Below are 16,753 nucleotides of genomic sequence, written 5' to 3'. Positions count from 1 at the left end.
GCACAGCACAGCACATCCATCCCATCCTGGTCAAGACCCGAGACGGCAGGAATGAGTACAAGCTCTTTTAAAAAGCTGCTAGTAATGATGGAAAAAAGGCCGAGTGGCTTAACGTCTACCTCCTTCAGGTTTTCACCCTTACCTTATTTTTTTACTTAGATTCTATAGGAAAAGTTACACTAGGTGCCAGTTGGGTCTTTGGGTACACAGTGGAAAAGGTTCATGTTCATTTAAAAATAAAAGATTCAGGGGCAGCTAGGTGGCGCAGTGGATAAAGCACCAGCCCTGGATTCAGGAGGACCTGAGTTCAAATCCAGCTTCACTTACTTACTAAGCTGTGTGACCCTGGGTAAGTCACTTAAACCTCATTGCCCTGAAAAAAGAAAAAAAAGATTCACTCTGTTTGGAATTTGGGGAGAAAGGCTTGTAACAGGGACAACGAATGACTGGAGAATTATGCCTTGGTCAGAAGATTAGTGTTAAGAAAGGGTAGAGTATAGCCTGGAATACTATTAAATACTCATTTTCCATCAAAAGAAAACTTCCTGGTACAGCTAGGTGGCACAGTGGATAAAGCACCAGCCTTGGATTCAGGAGGACCTAAGTTCAAATCTGGCCTCAGACACTTGACACTTACTAGCTGTGTGACCCTGGGCAAGTCACTTAACCCCCATTGGCCCTCAAAAAAAAAAAAGAAAGAAAGAAAGAAAGAAAGAAAGAAAACTTCCCAAACTCAGGCAGCACCTGGTTCCATGGATTTCAAGCCACTTGGCTGGGCCAATTATTCTGAAATAAAGTTCAAATACAAGTACATCTGAAACTGCTTGTACATCTTCCCCCACCATCAAAAAGTTTTGGAGGTAATTCCCACCTGCTCCAATACACTCCAGGTAGGATCCCTCAAAGATTTATCAATTAAGCTTTGCCAGAACACATCAGCTTCTTTACTTTATTATCATTACTTCTGAAACATTTAAGCAAAAATCTCAAGTTGTACCCTGCTATGTGGCAGTTACACATGATCAACAATAGGATGTAGTAAAACCATAAGCACATTTTTATCAGCCCTGAAATAGGATCACAAATTGGGTGCCAAATTATTGTTCCCAAAGAACCTGTACAACATTAAGAGTTTTATTTTTGAAATATGCTTGCTTGGCCTTTTAGCCATTTCTTTCCAATATACTGCATACAGATTTATCAGAACAGTCATTTGATGATGAGTCACATTTACTCTTAAAACTATTAAAATGGTCTAAGATCAAGGGAGGTAGCTTAGAGGTCATCTTAGTCAAACCCTGTCATTTTATGGATAAAGAAATTGAGGCCTTTAAAGAGGAGTTGACTTCCCCAAGCCCATGTAAGTGATCCAGCTGGTGTTTCAACCCAGGTCCCCTTATCCCAAATACAGTATTCTTTCTACTAAATAGATGACCAGAATTTCTCTTTCCTATCCAACTCTGCTTGTTAATATGCTCATAAGTTCACTATAAACTAGGAAGACAGAACCACATATTCAACAAATACAGGAGCAGTTGCATATTGCTTTCAACTTTAATTGACAAGATATATATGAAGACATGGCAAACCTTTTGGGGGGGGGCAGGAAACCAAATTTTTCACATGGGGTTTTAATACTTAACATTTTGGTCGCTTTGCCCATATGTGCACAAAGATATAGTACTTCCTCTATGCCCATTCCAGTGCATCCGAGTCGTCTGACGATTCTTTAAGAGTAGTTTAACCAATTTTTCTAAACAATTTTATAAACTCTCTAAAATCACAATCCAGTACCTTCATTTATCTAGTTTCCCAAGCAGTGTACACTGATACAATATTAACCTTAAAGTCCATACTTAATTTCAAACCTTCTGTTAAGCCACATTACTAAAACCCAAGTTTCTTCTTTTAAATATGCTTGTGGAGGACGCTTCTGCACTTCCCTTCAGATGCTCATGACCACCTAGATGATGCTGGTTAGCTGAAATTCTCTTCAGAAGACTCAACACAAACTCTCTTCAGTAGATGACAAAGTTTTTCACTCATCCCAAGTATCTCCATATTGGTTTACTTTCCCTATGGAAGTAAGCACACAAGTGAGACTTCTAAATAAAATTTATAACTTAATAGGACCATTAACAAAATTTGCTAACAAAGAAAAGCCATATGTGTTGGTTTTTCTCTTTTGTCCAGGAGCACAGAAAATCTAGTAGTTACATCTAATATTAAGATGAAATGTTTGGGGCAGCTTGGTGGCGTAGTGAATAAAGCACTGGCCCTGGATTCAGGAGGACCTGAGTTCAAATCCGGCCTCAGACACTTGACACTTACTAGCCGTGTGACCCTGTACAAATCACTTAAACCCTCATTGCCCCCCCCCAAAAAAGATGAAATATTTTATTACAGACAGGCTTAACTTACCAATGGGCTGCATTCCAAAAGTTCATTTGTAAAAATATTATTTAGTATTTTATTTTTCTCCAATTAAATGCAAAAACAATTAACATTCATTTTTAAAACTCTGAGTTCCAACTTTTCTCCCTTCCTCCCTCACCCACTGAGAAGGCAAGCAATTCAATACAGGTTATACATGTGTACTCATGCAAAACATTTCCATATTAGTCGTGTTGTAAAAGAAAACAGACCAAAAAAACTCAGGAAAAATAAACAAAATTTTAAAAATATGCTTCAATCTGTATTCAAACACCATCAGTTCTTTCTCTGGGGACGGTCTGCATTTTTCATCATAAGTCCTTCAGGGTTGTCTTGGATCACTGTAGTGCTGAGAATAGCTAAATCTTTCAGTTGATCATCTTAAAATACTGCTGTTACTTTGTACACAGTACATTTCCCTTTGCACCAGCTCCTGTCTTTGCAGGTTTTTCTGAGAGCATACTGCTTATCATTTCTGAAAAGTTCATTCTTAAGTCACTTGTTTGAAACTCAAAAAAAAGTTTTCACACAAAAACAATGTCATGTAGACAAGATTAGATTTTCAGTCCATAAAAGCCTGCTTAACCTACAGCATAGGCAACATAGCATAATGGAAAGAGCACTGGATTTAGAATCAAAGGAAGTGGGTTCAAATCCTAGTTCTGTACCTGTGGGACTCTGGACAAGTCACCCATCTTCTCTATGCTTAGGTTCTTCCATATGTAAAACAAGGAAGTTGGAGAGGATTATCTCTAAGGTTCATCCCAGATGTATCTATGTTATGTTCTTATATGTTTCCATGTGGTCTCCCCTAAAAAGAACTGTAAGCTCTTTGAGAACAGGGACTATTTCTTCCTTTTTGTTCTTGAATCCCTAGAATCTAAGATAGTCTTCCAACAAATAAGTAGGTATTTAAAAAATGCTTGTTGATTTAGGAAGTTAAATGGCATTAGTTGATATGGAGCCTAACTTGGGAGTCAGGAAGGCAAATCCTGCCTTAAACACTAGCTGTGTGACCCTGGCCAAGTCACTTAACCTCTGAGAATTCTCATCTGTAAAAATAAAGGGTTGGACTCAACAGCCTCTAAGCTTCCTTCCACCTCTAAATCTATGATCCCATGACTCATATGATTCTAAACTAAGGTATCAATCATATTCCTTCACTAATTGGATTCTAGTTCCCCAAGGGCATGTTGGAGGTAGAAGGCTCTGGTCAGAAGAGGATCTCAAGGCTGACTAGGAGAGGAGAGAATGTAGACACAGTGTAACACTGTCCCTTCAGTTTCTGTACCAAGTCATTTCTACCGAGTTGGATGGAGTGGGATAAGCACTTATGGAGGACAGTAAAAGATCTTCAATATCAAGCAGTATTGAAGAAATAAAAAGTATTCATTTTCAATGATTATTAAAATAAAGAAGTTTAAAAAAGTATAGCAAGACAAGGAAGTAATGAAATAAGATGAGCTAGTTATTGAAATGGCTAGCTGGCATATATAATACTTACCTTACATCTCTAATAAAACTGTATTATACAATATATAATACAAAACTACAGGTATTTTCTGTGTTATCAAAGAAAGCCAAAATTGCTATGTAGACATATGCATGTATATATATGTTGGGTTATATTAGTAATTGTGAGCAAATTCTCTTTTTAAAAAAGGTATATTTCACTTTACACAATAGACTTTATATAGATGTATTACTGAGAAGTTGCACGAAAGTAACATTTTTTAAAATAACTCATATTTTAAATTCATTAGGGACCTTACTATTTAAAATAACAATCTTCTTACAAAGGGAAGAATCCTTCTGTAATGTGAATTACAATTTATCTGTTTATCTCATTTATCTGTTTTATAAATATGGATAGTGCCTTGCATATACAGAAAACACCAAACTACATGGGGTGAATTGAATAATATAAATGTCTTAAACTGGGGGCAATTTTAAAGAACTAATGGAAAACAAGAGCGCTGATGATTTATAACTGTTTAGAATTTTCTGCTGTAAGATTTTGTTTGCCCATCCAGAAATGACTCTTAAATTCAGTGCCAAGGACCTCTTCCTTCCTTTCTTTAATTTATAAAACAGAATAGTAAACTTATGAAAACAATGACACATCCTTTTAAATTCCATAACTTAAAAAACACTGAATTCTACATTGTGAAAACAACTTAAGAAAATAGCAATGCCATTCTATTTTGAGAGAACAATGCTATTTAAAATATGTCCCAAATAAGGAATAACTTGTTTTGACCAGAAAGTTTGATTGTTTCATGTGCTTTGTGTAATGCTCAGATACTACAGCAAGAACTGAAGGCTAAAAACAAAGTTTATCCAACTGTGTCTAAAATGAAGAACTAGATGGCATATTTAAATTATAGAAATTGTAGTTTATTAGATATGACTGTGAAACTTTAAAAAAGATCTGTATTAGAATGAACATATCCAGAAAAGTCTTGTCTTTTTTTAAAATCATCGTCATGGGAACATAGTCACTGCCATTGCTCAAAATATCTTTAGAATTCCAATCAAATGGATTATTTTATAGTCAAGAATTGCCTATGCCCAGGTTTCTCATCTACCTCAGTCAGGCTTAACTCCAAATAAGCTGGGGTTTTTTATTTTTTTATTTTTTTAGTGAGGCAATTGGGATTAAGTGACTTGCCCAGGGTCCACACAGCTACTAAGTGTTAAGTGTCTGAGGCCGGATTTGAACTCACGTACTCCTGACTCCAGGGCCAGTGCTCCATCCACTGCGCCACCTAACTGCCCCTAAGCTGTTTTTAAAAAAATCATATCCATTCAAAGGATAACCACCTCTGAGAGCATGCAAAAGAAGGTGCTGTGGGCACTTAAAAAGGAGTTGAAAAACAAAACTTTGCACAACAGCCACAACCCGTTCATTCCTTCAGCCTCCCTCCCAGTGAAGTGGCATACCTGATTACCCCTTTGAGCAGTGATCACCCTTTAACACACACCCCACCCGACTCTCTGCTCCCCAATGCCACTTCCAGGTTCTCCCTCTCCCTCCATCTTTCAGTAGCCTCTCCTTTGAGGATCAATCCATATTTATTACCCAATCAAGATCTGGGTGGCTGCTATGCATGAGTGCCCAGGACATTCTCCTCCTTTCCTCCATGAGTTCAGTGTCTGGCCCACAGACTTTCTCTCCTCCCCAACTTCTGCATATTGATACTTCCTCAATTTACTCACTTCTGATGACCTACTCCTCTACCCCACCTCACAGCTACACAGAGATGGTTACACACCCTAAATCTTGCCATTCCCCACAAGTGCTTCCATGTTCAAGAACTCTAAAATTCCTTTATCTTATTATATTTTATTATTCCATCTTTCCCTGCCTTACAACCGCTAATCCTGCTTTCTTTCTCACCATTACCTCCAGCCCCTCAACGTCTTCATTTTTTCCAGGCCATCACCTCTGCATTGGCTACACTCTCTCCTTCTGCACCGTGACCCTTTGGTGAACCTGTTCAACTCTACACTACACTCTCTACTCTTTGAATACCTTGTTCCTGATCCCACTCCTAATTTTGACTTGCCAAGTCATGGTCTTAGATTACTCCCCTAAATTGTTTCCATCTTACCTATTCATGTGCTATTGAATGTAGCTAAAGAAAAATCACAAAACCATGCTAACTGGGGCCACAGGAAAATCCTGTTTTGTGTCAAATGGGTCCTCACTGCAGCAAAATGATTCTTTCACAGATCCCTGAGAATTTTGCCTAATATTTCACTGGGAAAATTAAAGTAACTCATTAAGAGTTCCATTTTCTCCCCTCCCCATCTCATACTATTAATATGACCTGCCATTATCTCCTCATTCATCCATCTCATATTACAGAGGGTGACCCTTCTCCTTGCCAAGGCAAATCCCTCTCTCTGTATATACAAGCCACCCCTTTCCATCCTGTCTTTTCCAGCACACTGACCTCAATATGAACTCCCACTCTCACATATCTTCAATCTCTCTCGGTCTACTGGCAGTCTCCCTACTACAAATTAACGTGTTCTAGTCTGCTCATTATCAAAAAACTCACTTGACCCATCCATCTGTGCCATCATCCTTTTTCTCTTGTGGCTGAACTCCTTGAGAAAATTATCTACAATAGACACTTACCCCTTCCTTTCTTCTCTTTTTAACTTTACAGTTTGGCTTCTAACTTCATAATTCAACAGAAATTGCTAGAATCTCCAAAGTTACTGATGATCTCTTCACTGACAAATCTCATGGCCCCTTCTCTGTCCTCATTCTTGTAGGTCTCTCTGTGGCCTGTCACTGTGACCACTCTCTTCTCCTTGTTATTCTTTTTCTTTCTAGGTTTTCAGGACAGCCCGCTCCACTCCCCCCCCCCCCTCCTAGTTCTTCTCTCAGTTAACTGACCACTCCTTCTTTGTCTCCTTTGCTGGATCTTCATCCAGGTCATCCCTGTTAACTGTGGGTGTTCTGGGTCCCCTTTTCTTCTTCTAGACTATTTCACCAGTGCCCATGGATTCAATTATCATCTCTTTTTTCAGATGATTCTTGGATCTTTTTATATAGCCCTAACTTCTCTTATGACCCTTTTCAGAGCGGCCATTTGTTATTAAATTTAACTAGTCCAAAACAGAACTCATTATCTCCTACTCCTCCCCTGCAACCAAATCCTTTCATCTGTTTAAACTTCTTTATTACCATCAGGGGTGCCACCATCCTCCCATTCCCCCAGGTTTACAACTTAGGTGTCATCATCAACTTCTCACTCAGTCTCACCCCTCATGTCCAATCTGTTGCCAAGGCTTATTGATTCTACCTTTATAACATCTCTTATATACACCTCCTCCTTTCCACTGACACTGTCTCTACCCTGGTATGGGCCCCATCACCTCTTGCCTGGACTATTACAAGAGTCTTCTGGTTAACCTTCCTACCTTAAACCTCTCCCTACTTCCATCCATCCTCTACTCAGCTATCAAAATATCTTCCTCAAGTCCACGTGTGACCATAGATGTCATCCCCTAAAATCCTGCTTTTGGCTTTTAAAGGCTTCCATAAACTGGACTCTTCCTACCTTTCTAGTCTACTTGCACTCTACTCCTCTCCACAGACCCTACAATCCAGTGACACAGACCTCCTGGCTGTCCTGCTACAAGATCCTTCATTCCCCAATATTTTCACTGGTTGTGTGTTCTCCATGCCTGGAATTCTCTCCCTCGTCATCTTTGCTTCCTAACTTCCTTCAAGCTGCAGCTAAAATCCCATTTTCTGCAAAAAGCCTTTTCCAGTCCCCCTCAATGTGTGTACTTTCCCTCTCAGATTACCTCTAATACCTAGACCTCATATATATATATATATATATATATATACATATATATATACATATATATACATATACATATATATATATATATATATATATATATATATATATATATATATATATATATATATATATATATATATATATATATATATATATATATATATATATATATATATATATATATATATATCTGTCTGTACTGAGTTGTTTATATGTTTTCTCCATTAAAATGTGAGCAGGGGTTGTTTTTGCTTTCATTTGTATCTCCAGTGGTTGACTCCTAGTAAGCACGATAAGCAATGAATGCTTGTTGAAATGAGTGTGTAGACTCCTAATGTGATTACACTGAAGGAGACAATTGTCCTTTGTATTTCTAAGGTCTGGTATGGTACAGATGTGTAATTTCTACAGCTGTGGAAACTCCAATTGTGAAAATTTCCTCTAATGGTACAGACCAGCAACTCCTTTGTAACTCACAGAGTAATAATCTAGAGCACTGAGAGGTTAGGGACTTGCCAATGGCCATCCTAATTCCTAGGGGATCATGATGTACTGTGCCATACTGTTGCTTAAATTCTGGTATGTTTGTTAGAAAATCTTATATCTTTTTGAGTCAGTATCTATTTTCATAAGTAATTTAAGTTTAAATACAGTGAAGTTTGGGACACTAAGAACCAAGTTTTAACAACCAAATTCTAATTTAAAATGTAATATTCATAGTTTCTAAAAATTTAATTTAATTAGAATTTATGAAATTTAATTTCTTAGAAATTAAAAAATGTAACAGTGGAACTACTGCTGCAACTGACAATGCCACTAAGAAAAATGACTACATAATAAGCTACTGTAGTACCTTGTTTTTTTGGTGTTCTTTCCTGCATAGATCTGAGTGGGCTGTCACCTTTTTGTGACAAGTTTACTTCATATGTTTCTCTGTTCTTATTCCTTAATTCTTCATATGTAACGGCTTTTCTCTTAGGACTGTCTTCCAAAGATGTATCAGGTCCTAAGGAAATAAAAGGAGATACATGATCAGAGAAGGCATGTTATAAATGCAATGAGATTCAAATGACAAGTCCCATTTGATCATACATTATAGCAAATAAACAGTACAGGTTTTTGCCACCATGCTTTTCAAACATATCACATTTTTAAAAACAGTAACTGAGAGGAAAATAAGTTCCTCTAGTACTTTAAGACTATTTAGCTTATTCCAAAGCTTAAAGTCAAAGTCTATAACTGCTACAGATTAAGTCTAGAAAGAAAAAGTATGCTCTGTATTATCCCAGAAGATACCGATTTAAACTCTTTAAGATGTTATGAACTGGAAAAATACTGAGACTACATACAGAACTAAAGAGAAAGTTATGACTTAAAAAAAGATATGAGCTAAAGCAAAATCATAGTAAGTTTGCATTTATACATATCTAGCTATTCACTTTTGTTACTATTGAGCATTTCTATGTATTTAATACAGGGGTTCTTAATCTAGGGTCCATGGTTCTATCTGTGGAAAGATTTCAGATTGTCTGTGAACTGAATTAGGGAAAAATTACATCTTTATTTTTACTTACCTCTAATTGCAATCTAGCATTTTCTTCAATCATGAATGTAAGCAACAAATATTCTGAGAAGTCCATAGGCTTCATGAGAAGGCCAAAAGGGTTCGTGACAAAAAAAGTAATGTTAAGAACCCCTGATTAAATAAAATATTTTTGATCACTTTTGCTAATAATTCCATAAGATGCTGCAGAGATAAACTGCCACCAATTTTGGATAATCAACTAGTACTACTTACTATGCATAGGGAATATAATTTACAACTTTTAAAGATAAAAAATTTTATACTTGCAAGGAATTAGGTTTGCTTAGTAATTCCAAAGCCAAATGGGAATCCATAATTTTAGCATTTCTAGTTGATAGCCAATTCTAATAAGCCATATATACCTATGTACATTGTATTTATATATGTATATATACCCCCACATATACATGCATATGTGCATTGTGTACATACATATATACACACATATGGACATATATGTTCGTATTCAAACTAATGCTAATCCCAACAACAGGTCTTCAAGAATATTTTTTTTCCTGTTTATTCATTCCAAAATACATGCCAAAGATGAGGTGGAACCACAAAGAGGTATCATCTAAACTCTTATTTTTATTAGGACATTTGCAAAATGATTTGAGTAAGAGCCAACATTTATAATTTTACCTCGCCCAGAGGTCAGTTCTGAAAACACTAGCTCTATACATTATCCCAAAGGTAGGTGGTAGTTTAAAAAAAAGTGAAAGTGGTTATAATTAGAATATTTCTGCTGTAAATTTCCTGCTACCATTAAAATCAAGCCACAGATAATCAAGTGGTAGTAATAACACTTGTGCTACCTACCTCTATGGATCAAGTGAGAAAATGTACACAAAATACTTCATGATTAAAAATCATTGTGTAAGTACACTTGTTTTTATCAACTAAAAATTATTATAAGTTGAACTATAAAACAATGAAATTTATTTCTACATAAAGTATACCTTGGGCAATATGATCAGTAATACCAGTAGGAGTTGATTCATTCATGGAAGCACTGAAGGGGATTGGTTCGTAACGAGGAAAAGGACCTTCTTTTGTACTGCTTTCAGATGTGGGTGATGTTCCAAAAGATGAATGCTCAGAGATTTTTGACTCAAATCCTGGCTTTTGTGAAAAATATCTGAAAATGAAACCACAAAGCAAAAAAAAAAAAAAAATAGTGTTATGTTAGTGTCCCAGAACAATTCTCTTATTTTTAAAAGGACTTGGATGAAAAGTTTTTAATACAATAATATTAAACAATATGATCAAATCTGTCTTTAGTACTAAGACATAAAAACAAACCATACCTCTAACCAACTACTCCCCCAAACTTTCACACTTTAAATGGGGAACATAACAGGGATCACAGTGATCAAAGACTAATCTATTAATTATTGGGACTTAGGAGTCAGTTTTAAAGTGTTTTATATAACTTTGGGAAGAAAAACACTAAATAAAAACTAAGTCCAGTTCTTTATAACAATATTATCAGCCATAGTTTACTAGAATGACTAAATCAAATGTTATAGATGAGTTCCACATGACACCAATTCCAGCACCAACTGAACCTCTGTGGCACTTGCTACCATCACTCATGTAGCCTTTAGCCTATGCTAGTGCAGTGTCAAAAGCACTGAATTAGGCATTTGGAGGCTTAGGTTCAAATTCCAGCTCTGTCACTTACTAGCTAAGTGATACAGGGAAAGTTCTTTGAACATCCCCATCTACTACCATGCCTGGAACATAGTATGCACTTAATAAATGCAAAAATAAATGCATATATATAAATATATATATAAATTTACACTGTTCATTCATTCAATCATTCATTCATTCATGGGTGAGGGGCAGGGAGAGATGCCTCCTGGTCACTGGTTAAAGGGCTGGTAGGCATTATGAAATGATAGAAAGACAGTGAACTCAGGATAGAGGTGAAAATTCCAAGGGTAGCTTTTTAAATTAGCAAATTATTTGTACATATGTTCCTTCATTTTGTGAACATTTATAAATGCCTATTGGGTGTAGTATTTTATATTGCACACTAGAAGAGATACTAATATAAATAACACCTAGTTCTCAGGCTTAAAGAGAATAGACTTTTGTAGGAGAAAGAATCTAGACAAAGTCAAAGGTAATATAAATTACAATTGATAAAAGCACAGAAAGATTATAAAATGCTCCAAGAACATGAGGAAAAAATCTTTGGGCCATTAACATTTCACAGAAGAAGTAGCATTTGAGCTGACCTTTGAGATGGAGTTAAAAGTATAAGCAACAGCACAGGGTAGAGAAAGCATGTAATGAGTTCTGGGGTATAATATTCAGGCAAAATAGTGTACAATCGCAATCATAGATTCAGACCTGGAAGAACTTAAAAGCTATCCAGTCCAACCTCCTTACTTTGGAGATGAAGAATCAAGGCCAAAAGAGAAGTGGAAGAAACAGAACTCAAACCCAGGTCCTATTTCCAAATCCAACATACTTTCCACCATATACTAGATGAGGAAGCAGAACTAAAATCAAGTCCTGGCTCTAACACTAGCTATTGTAACCTTAAGCAATTTACTTAAAATACCGTTCCTTCTTCTATAAAATGGTGATCATATTTATATTATCTAGTATAGTATAAATATTAAGATTATTGGAATAAGGCTATTAAAAGGTGGTTGTTTTGAAACCCTTAAATACTATATATAGTATAGTAGTTATGTGAGATAAAGCCAGAAAGTTACATGGAAGCCAGATGGTGAAAGGCCTTCAACTCTAGCTAAGCCAATGGTTACTAGGCTGGGGCCACAGTTTTCTTGGCTTTTGTTTTTCTTTATGTAAAAGTCCTATTTTGGCGTTTTATCATGGCATGGAGGTTACTCTGGGTTCTTAATGACTATGCTAGTCCAATCCAAGTTGACAGTTCCTAACAAGCTGAAAAAAAGTTCTGGCAATAGACTACATCTACTTTCTGAGTACGTGAGAAAGCTTTCTGAGCTTAGCTAAATATGGAAGGGCTCATCACCAGGTGTTGGGTGATGAATTATTTAGCCATGATAATATATGAAACAAAGAAAAATATAAATGGTGCTCCTTCCTGTGCAGTCCCTTTCTATTTATGCAGTGATTGACAAAGTCATGGAAAATAATAAAGCAATAAGAATCACAGTATTTAAACTACCTATAAACTAACAGTTGTTGGCACTATAAATGTGAGATTCTCTTCCAATCACTAATGAGTGGACATAGTACTGAGGAGATGAGTTATCTTAATCTTGATATTCTCATTATAAACAAAACTAGAAGTTACTACAGCTGAACTAAAGAAGGCTCATGGGTCTTTCTTTGAGTGGCAAATAATAAAGTAACTAGTTCTGAGCCAGGCACTGCGCTGAATTCTTTACAAATATTATCTCATTTGATTGCCCAAAGGCAGTAAGAGACGTCATATGATGGAACATATTCTGTTTGATTCCTGACACTTCCTCATTCATCTTGATTCAGTCATTAGTGCTGCTTCCCTCTGAAGGAGTATCCTTCTGGAAGTCTCGCCTTTCCTCCTGTCGGCTGACAAAGGACAGTGGAACATCCGACACAGAGAACCACTGTTTGTGCATGGCTCAAGACAGTAGTGATTTTATAGCTGCCTGGGCACTTCACATCCATGAGATACAAGTTCGGACTCTGCATCAGGCGCTTCTTCTTGTGTTTCCGCTTCACCTCGGGAGAGGGGTTGCAGGAAATCTTTCAGGACAGGCATGTTGGCACAGGGAGAACTTCACCGCCGGATGATGGAAAATATTTTGTATTGCTTTGTTCATGACAGGTATTTGCAAAGACAGCCACAAAAACAAATGCCAATCATGCACCAACATCTCTTCTAGTGGATGAAGAGATAGAGAATTCTATGATGAACATGATAATCCCCTCCCCCAATTATATCAACAAACACTTGCACATTCAATAACTTCAATGCAAAGGCAGGAATACATAAAGATGAAGAGAAATACACTGGAAAACATGGTTCAGGAAAAAGGAATGAGAAGAGCAAAAGTTGAGTCAACTATAAAAGCCTTGTGTCTTATATATTACTAATAATTTATTGAAGGCAAAAAATGGTAGGCAAAGGACGTTGAATAACATAATAAAAAATGAAATTGATTATATTTTAACAGATGGGAAAATATTAATTACTGACATGAGTTTCAAAAGCCACTGCATACATTCAGATTTATTAGAACAAAGAAGAAAATTAATAAAAACCTAAAAGAAAACGAAAAAAGGTATGACAGATAATTGAAACAATTTGATCTTGACCTATTCAAACAAATTATGCATAATGATAAATGAGTAACCAACAGAGGACTGCAGACAATAGCTTCATACAGAAATCCTGGACTCTTCCCTCTCTCTTACCCCATATAAGATCTCCAATCGGTTGCCAAATCTTGCTGTTTCTATTTCTACAACATCTGAACCCCTTTCTACCTACATAGCTACCTCCTTATTTTGGGCCTCACCATCTAGACTACTGAAAGAGCCTTTGTATTGGGCTCCCTTGCCCTTTTCTCCAATTCATCCTCTACAGAACTGTCAAGTGAAAAATATGATATCGCTCCCTTTATTCCAGTGGCTCCCTATTGCTTAAAAGGATACATATGAACTCTTCTGTTTGGCTTGTAAAACCTGTTAGGACCTGGTTTCAATTTGTCTTTCTAACCTTATTATGTATTACTCTTCTCACACTTTGCATTCCAGCTAAATTTGTCTTTTTCTATTCTAACAGGGCCCTCCATCTCCTGTCTCCATGCTTTTGAACTGGCTTTTCCTCATGCTTCCAATTTATTCCTTTCTCATCTCTGCCTCATAGAATGTTCTCTTCCAAGCAGCACCTTCTACACTAAGTATTTTCTTATCTCATCAGCCCCCCTTCCACACTTTCCCTTCCTTAACCTTGTAAACTTAACTACCTTCTATTTGTCTGTATATATTCATTCTGCATAGTTATATAGTGTTGTTTTGCTCAATAAAACATAAGTTCCTTGAGGGCAAGGAGTGTATCAATTTTCTTTGTATCCCCAGACCCTGTAGGTACTTAATAAATACTAGTTGATTGATGAAAATCAGCTGGTATAGAAGGAAGGTTCAACAAGTTTAAAAAACAATTTAGTCAGCAAATGAGTCACACCTTTTAGTCAAGTAGATAGCCCAAGTCACCACTAGTTCAAAATATAAACTCTCAATAGACATCAATGGAAGATTATAAACAGGATCATGGCAAAACATCAAAGTTATGGAGGATACAATCAGTTGGGTTTTTTTTAAAGCTTAGCAAGGGACTCAACTAAGCAGACATTCTGAGGACACTTAGAAATGGAAATGAGAAAGCAACAAACATAAAAAAAATGGAAAAGATTTGCAAAGATTTTCATATAAAAACTTTTCATATCAAGCCACCATACTTGCATTTGAACATCATAGTCTAAGATGTGCTAATAAAGAAATGGCATTTAAAAAAAAAAAAGAGAAAAAATAGTTGGATTAGTTAAACCAAGTAAAGGAGGGGGCAGCTAGATGGCGCAGTGGATAAAGCACTGGCCTTGGAGTCAGGAGTACCTGAGTTCAAATACAGCCTCAGACACTTGACATTAGCTGTGTGACCCTGGGCAAGTCATTTAACCCTCACTGCCCTGTTAAAAAAAATAAAAAAAATAAACCAAGTAAAGGAAATCCATGATGGATGTGACACAATTATGAAGATATTGAGAGATTAACATGCAAATTATTTCAAAGAGAAGATATCAAAAGTATATAGAAAATGTTTTGGAACTTATTAATATCAAAAAAGCAAGAGAGAAAACAACTGTTCCTACTCTGCCAACCATATGAAATTTTTGCAGAATCATTCATACAATATAATACATTTATACATATTCTTGCTAAGAATAGGAGTCAGGCTGTCCAACTCTTACACACCTACTCCATCAAACTCCATCACCAGACTGAACAATTGTTAATTGAAAGTTAAATCAACTAAATTCAATTGAATCAATTGAAAAAATTCATTTCTTCCACCACAAGAGGTCAGACAGAATTCCAGGGATAAAAAGGTAAGAGGGCACCTCTAACAGAGGGCCAGTGAAATTAGGGAAAGGGCACTTGGAGCCTGGAAGTCTCTATCTAGAATCAGCAAGAGCAGAATGCTCCTCTGAGACAGTCTTAGAGAACAAAAATGGTCAAGTGACTCAGTGAGTAGCACAGTGATGACAATGGCTGACACCAATCAAGACAACCCAGGCACTAATACCTAGCACTCTGTCCAGAGATGTCACAGAGGGTCTTATAATAGACAATACTCTGAAATTCAAAGATCTAGAAAAGCCTAACCCTGGGAGGTGGAGGTCATCATAGAAACACTGGGAAACAGGGGAAAGAATAACCATGGCCTAAATGCTGGATCCAAAATACAGCAAAGGACTACAGCTTGCCCTAGCACAAAGCTTTTTTTTTTTTTTTTTTAGCACAAAGCTTTAATTCAGGAACTAAAGCTGGAGATGAGAAAATTAAAGAAAACACCAACCAGTATCAAAAATTATTGCAAATCTAATTCCATAACAGTTATAAGCAGAGAATAAAAGAAAAAATTAGATCTTCCATGAAAATATCTAGACATTCCACATAGATGTCTAGAAAAAAATAAAGAAAGAAAATTGAAAAAACAAAAAAGCTCTTCAGAAAGAATTGGGAGAATAAAATTAGACCCCAAAAATCAATAATTCCATGAAATCGAAAGAATTATTGCTACAAAATCAAAAGACTGAAAAGAGGAAGAAAGATGAAATAAAAGGAGCTATTAAAAATTAGATGGGAGGGGCGGCTGGGTGGCGGAATGGATAGAGCACTGACCCTGGAGTCAGGAGTACCTGAGTTCAAATCCTGCCTCAGACACTTAACACTTAATAGCTGTGTGACCCTGGGCAAGCCACTTAACCCCAATTGCCTCACCAAAAAAAAAAATAATAATAATAAATATTTAGAGGGGAGCCAGTGCCTCTGAATTGGCTGCAGCACTGGCGTCTTCTGGAACGGAGTTCTCAATCGGACTGAATGGCCATGGGGGTGGGGGGGATTAAGTGCAGGGGTACCAGTGGACTGGGGGGAAGGATTCGACTGTCCCACCCAGGGAGCAACCAGGAAGAAATCCTGAGCAGCTGAAGGCCCAGGTGGGGGAGGGGAGCTAGCAGGCTCATCAGAAGCTGAGAACCACAACACAGAAAGCTTTGCTGGTTGGTTTCTTAGTAAATAGGCCCAAGGTTATCTCCGGACCTGAGAACAGGCCAGGTGAGATTAAAACCTGCCCCACCTCAACCCCAAACACCTGGGACCCTTTGATGCTGGGAACAGGAGCGAAGCTGAG

The 16,753-nt window shown here is 36.9% G+C and overlaps 1 protein-coding gene across 3 annotated transcripts in view; it reads right to left on the bottom strand.

Annotated features, from left to right (window-relative positions):
* Nucleotides 1-1,535: 1,535 nt before the first annotated feature.
* The window catches only part of OCIAD1 (OCIA domain containing 1), a 38,987-nt gene continuing 23,769 nt past the window's right edge, over nt 1,536-16,753 (bottom strand). For all 3 annotated transcript variants that reach the window (XM_043971824.1, XM_043971825.1, XM_043971826.1), the window contains exons 7-9: nt 10,308-10,486; nt 8,617-8,769; nt 1,536-2,076 (exon numbers count right to left, since the gene is read on the bottom strand). In XM_043971824.1, coding sequence (XP_043827759.1) covers nt 2,039-2,076; nt 8,617-8,769; nt 10,308-10,486 — 370 coding nt within the window. In that variant the 3' untranslated portion in view covers nt 1,536-2,038. The remainder of the gene's footprint in view (nt 2,077-8,616; nt 8,770-10,307; nt 10,487-16,753) is intronic.

The sequence above is a fragment of the Dromiciops gliroides genome, chromosome 6 (genome assembly GCF_019393635.1).
Source record: "Dromiciops gliroides isolate mDroGli1 chromosome 6, mDroGli1.pri, whole genome shotgun sequence".
Lineage (NCBI taxonomy): Eukaryota > Metazoa > Chordata > Mammalia > Microbiotheria > Microbiotheriidae > Dromiciops > Dromiciops gliroides.
This window is presented reverse-complemented; position numbering and strand designations above follow the sequence as displayed.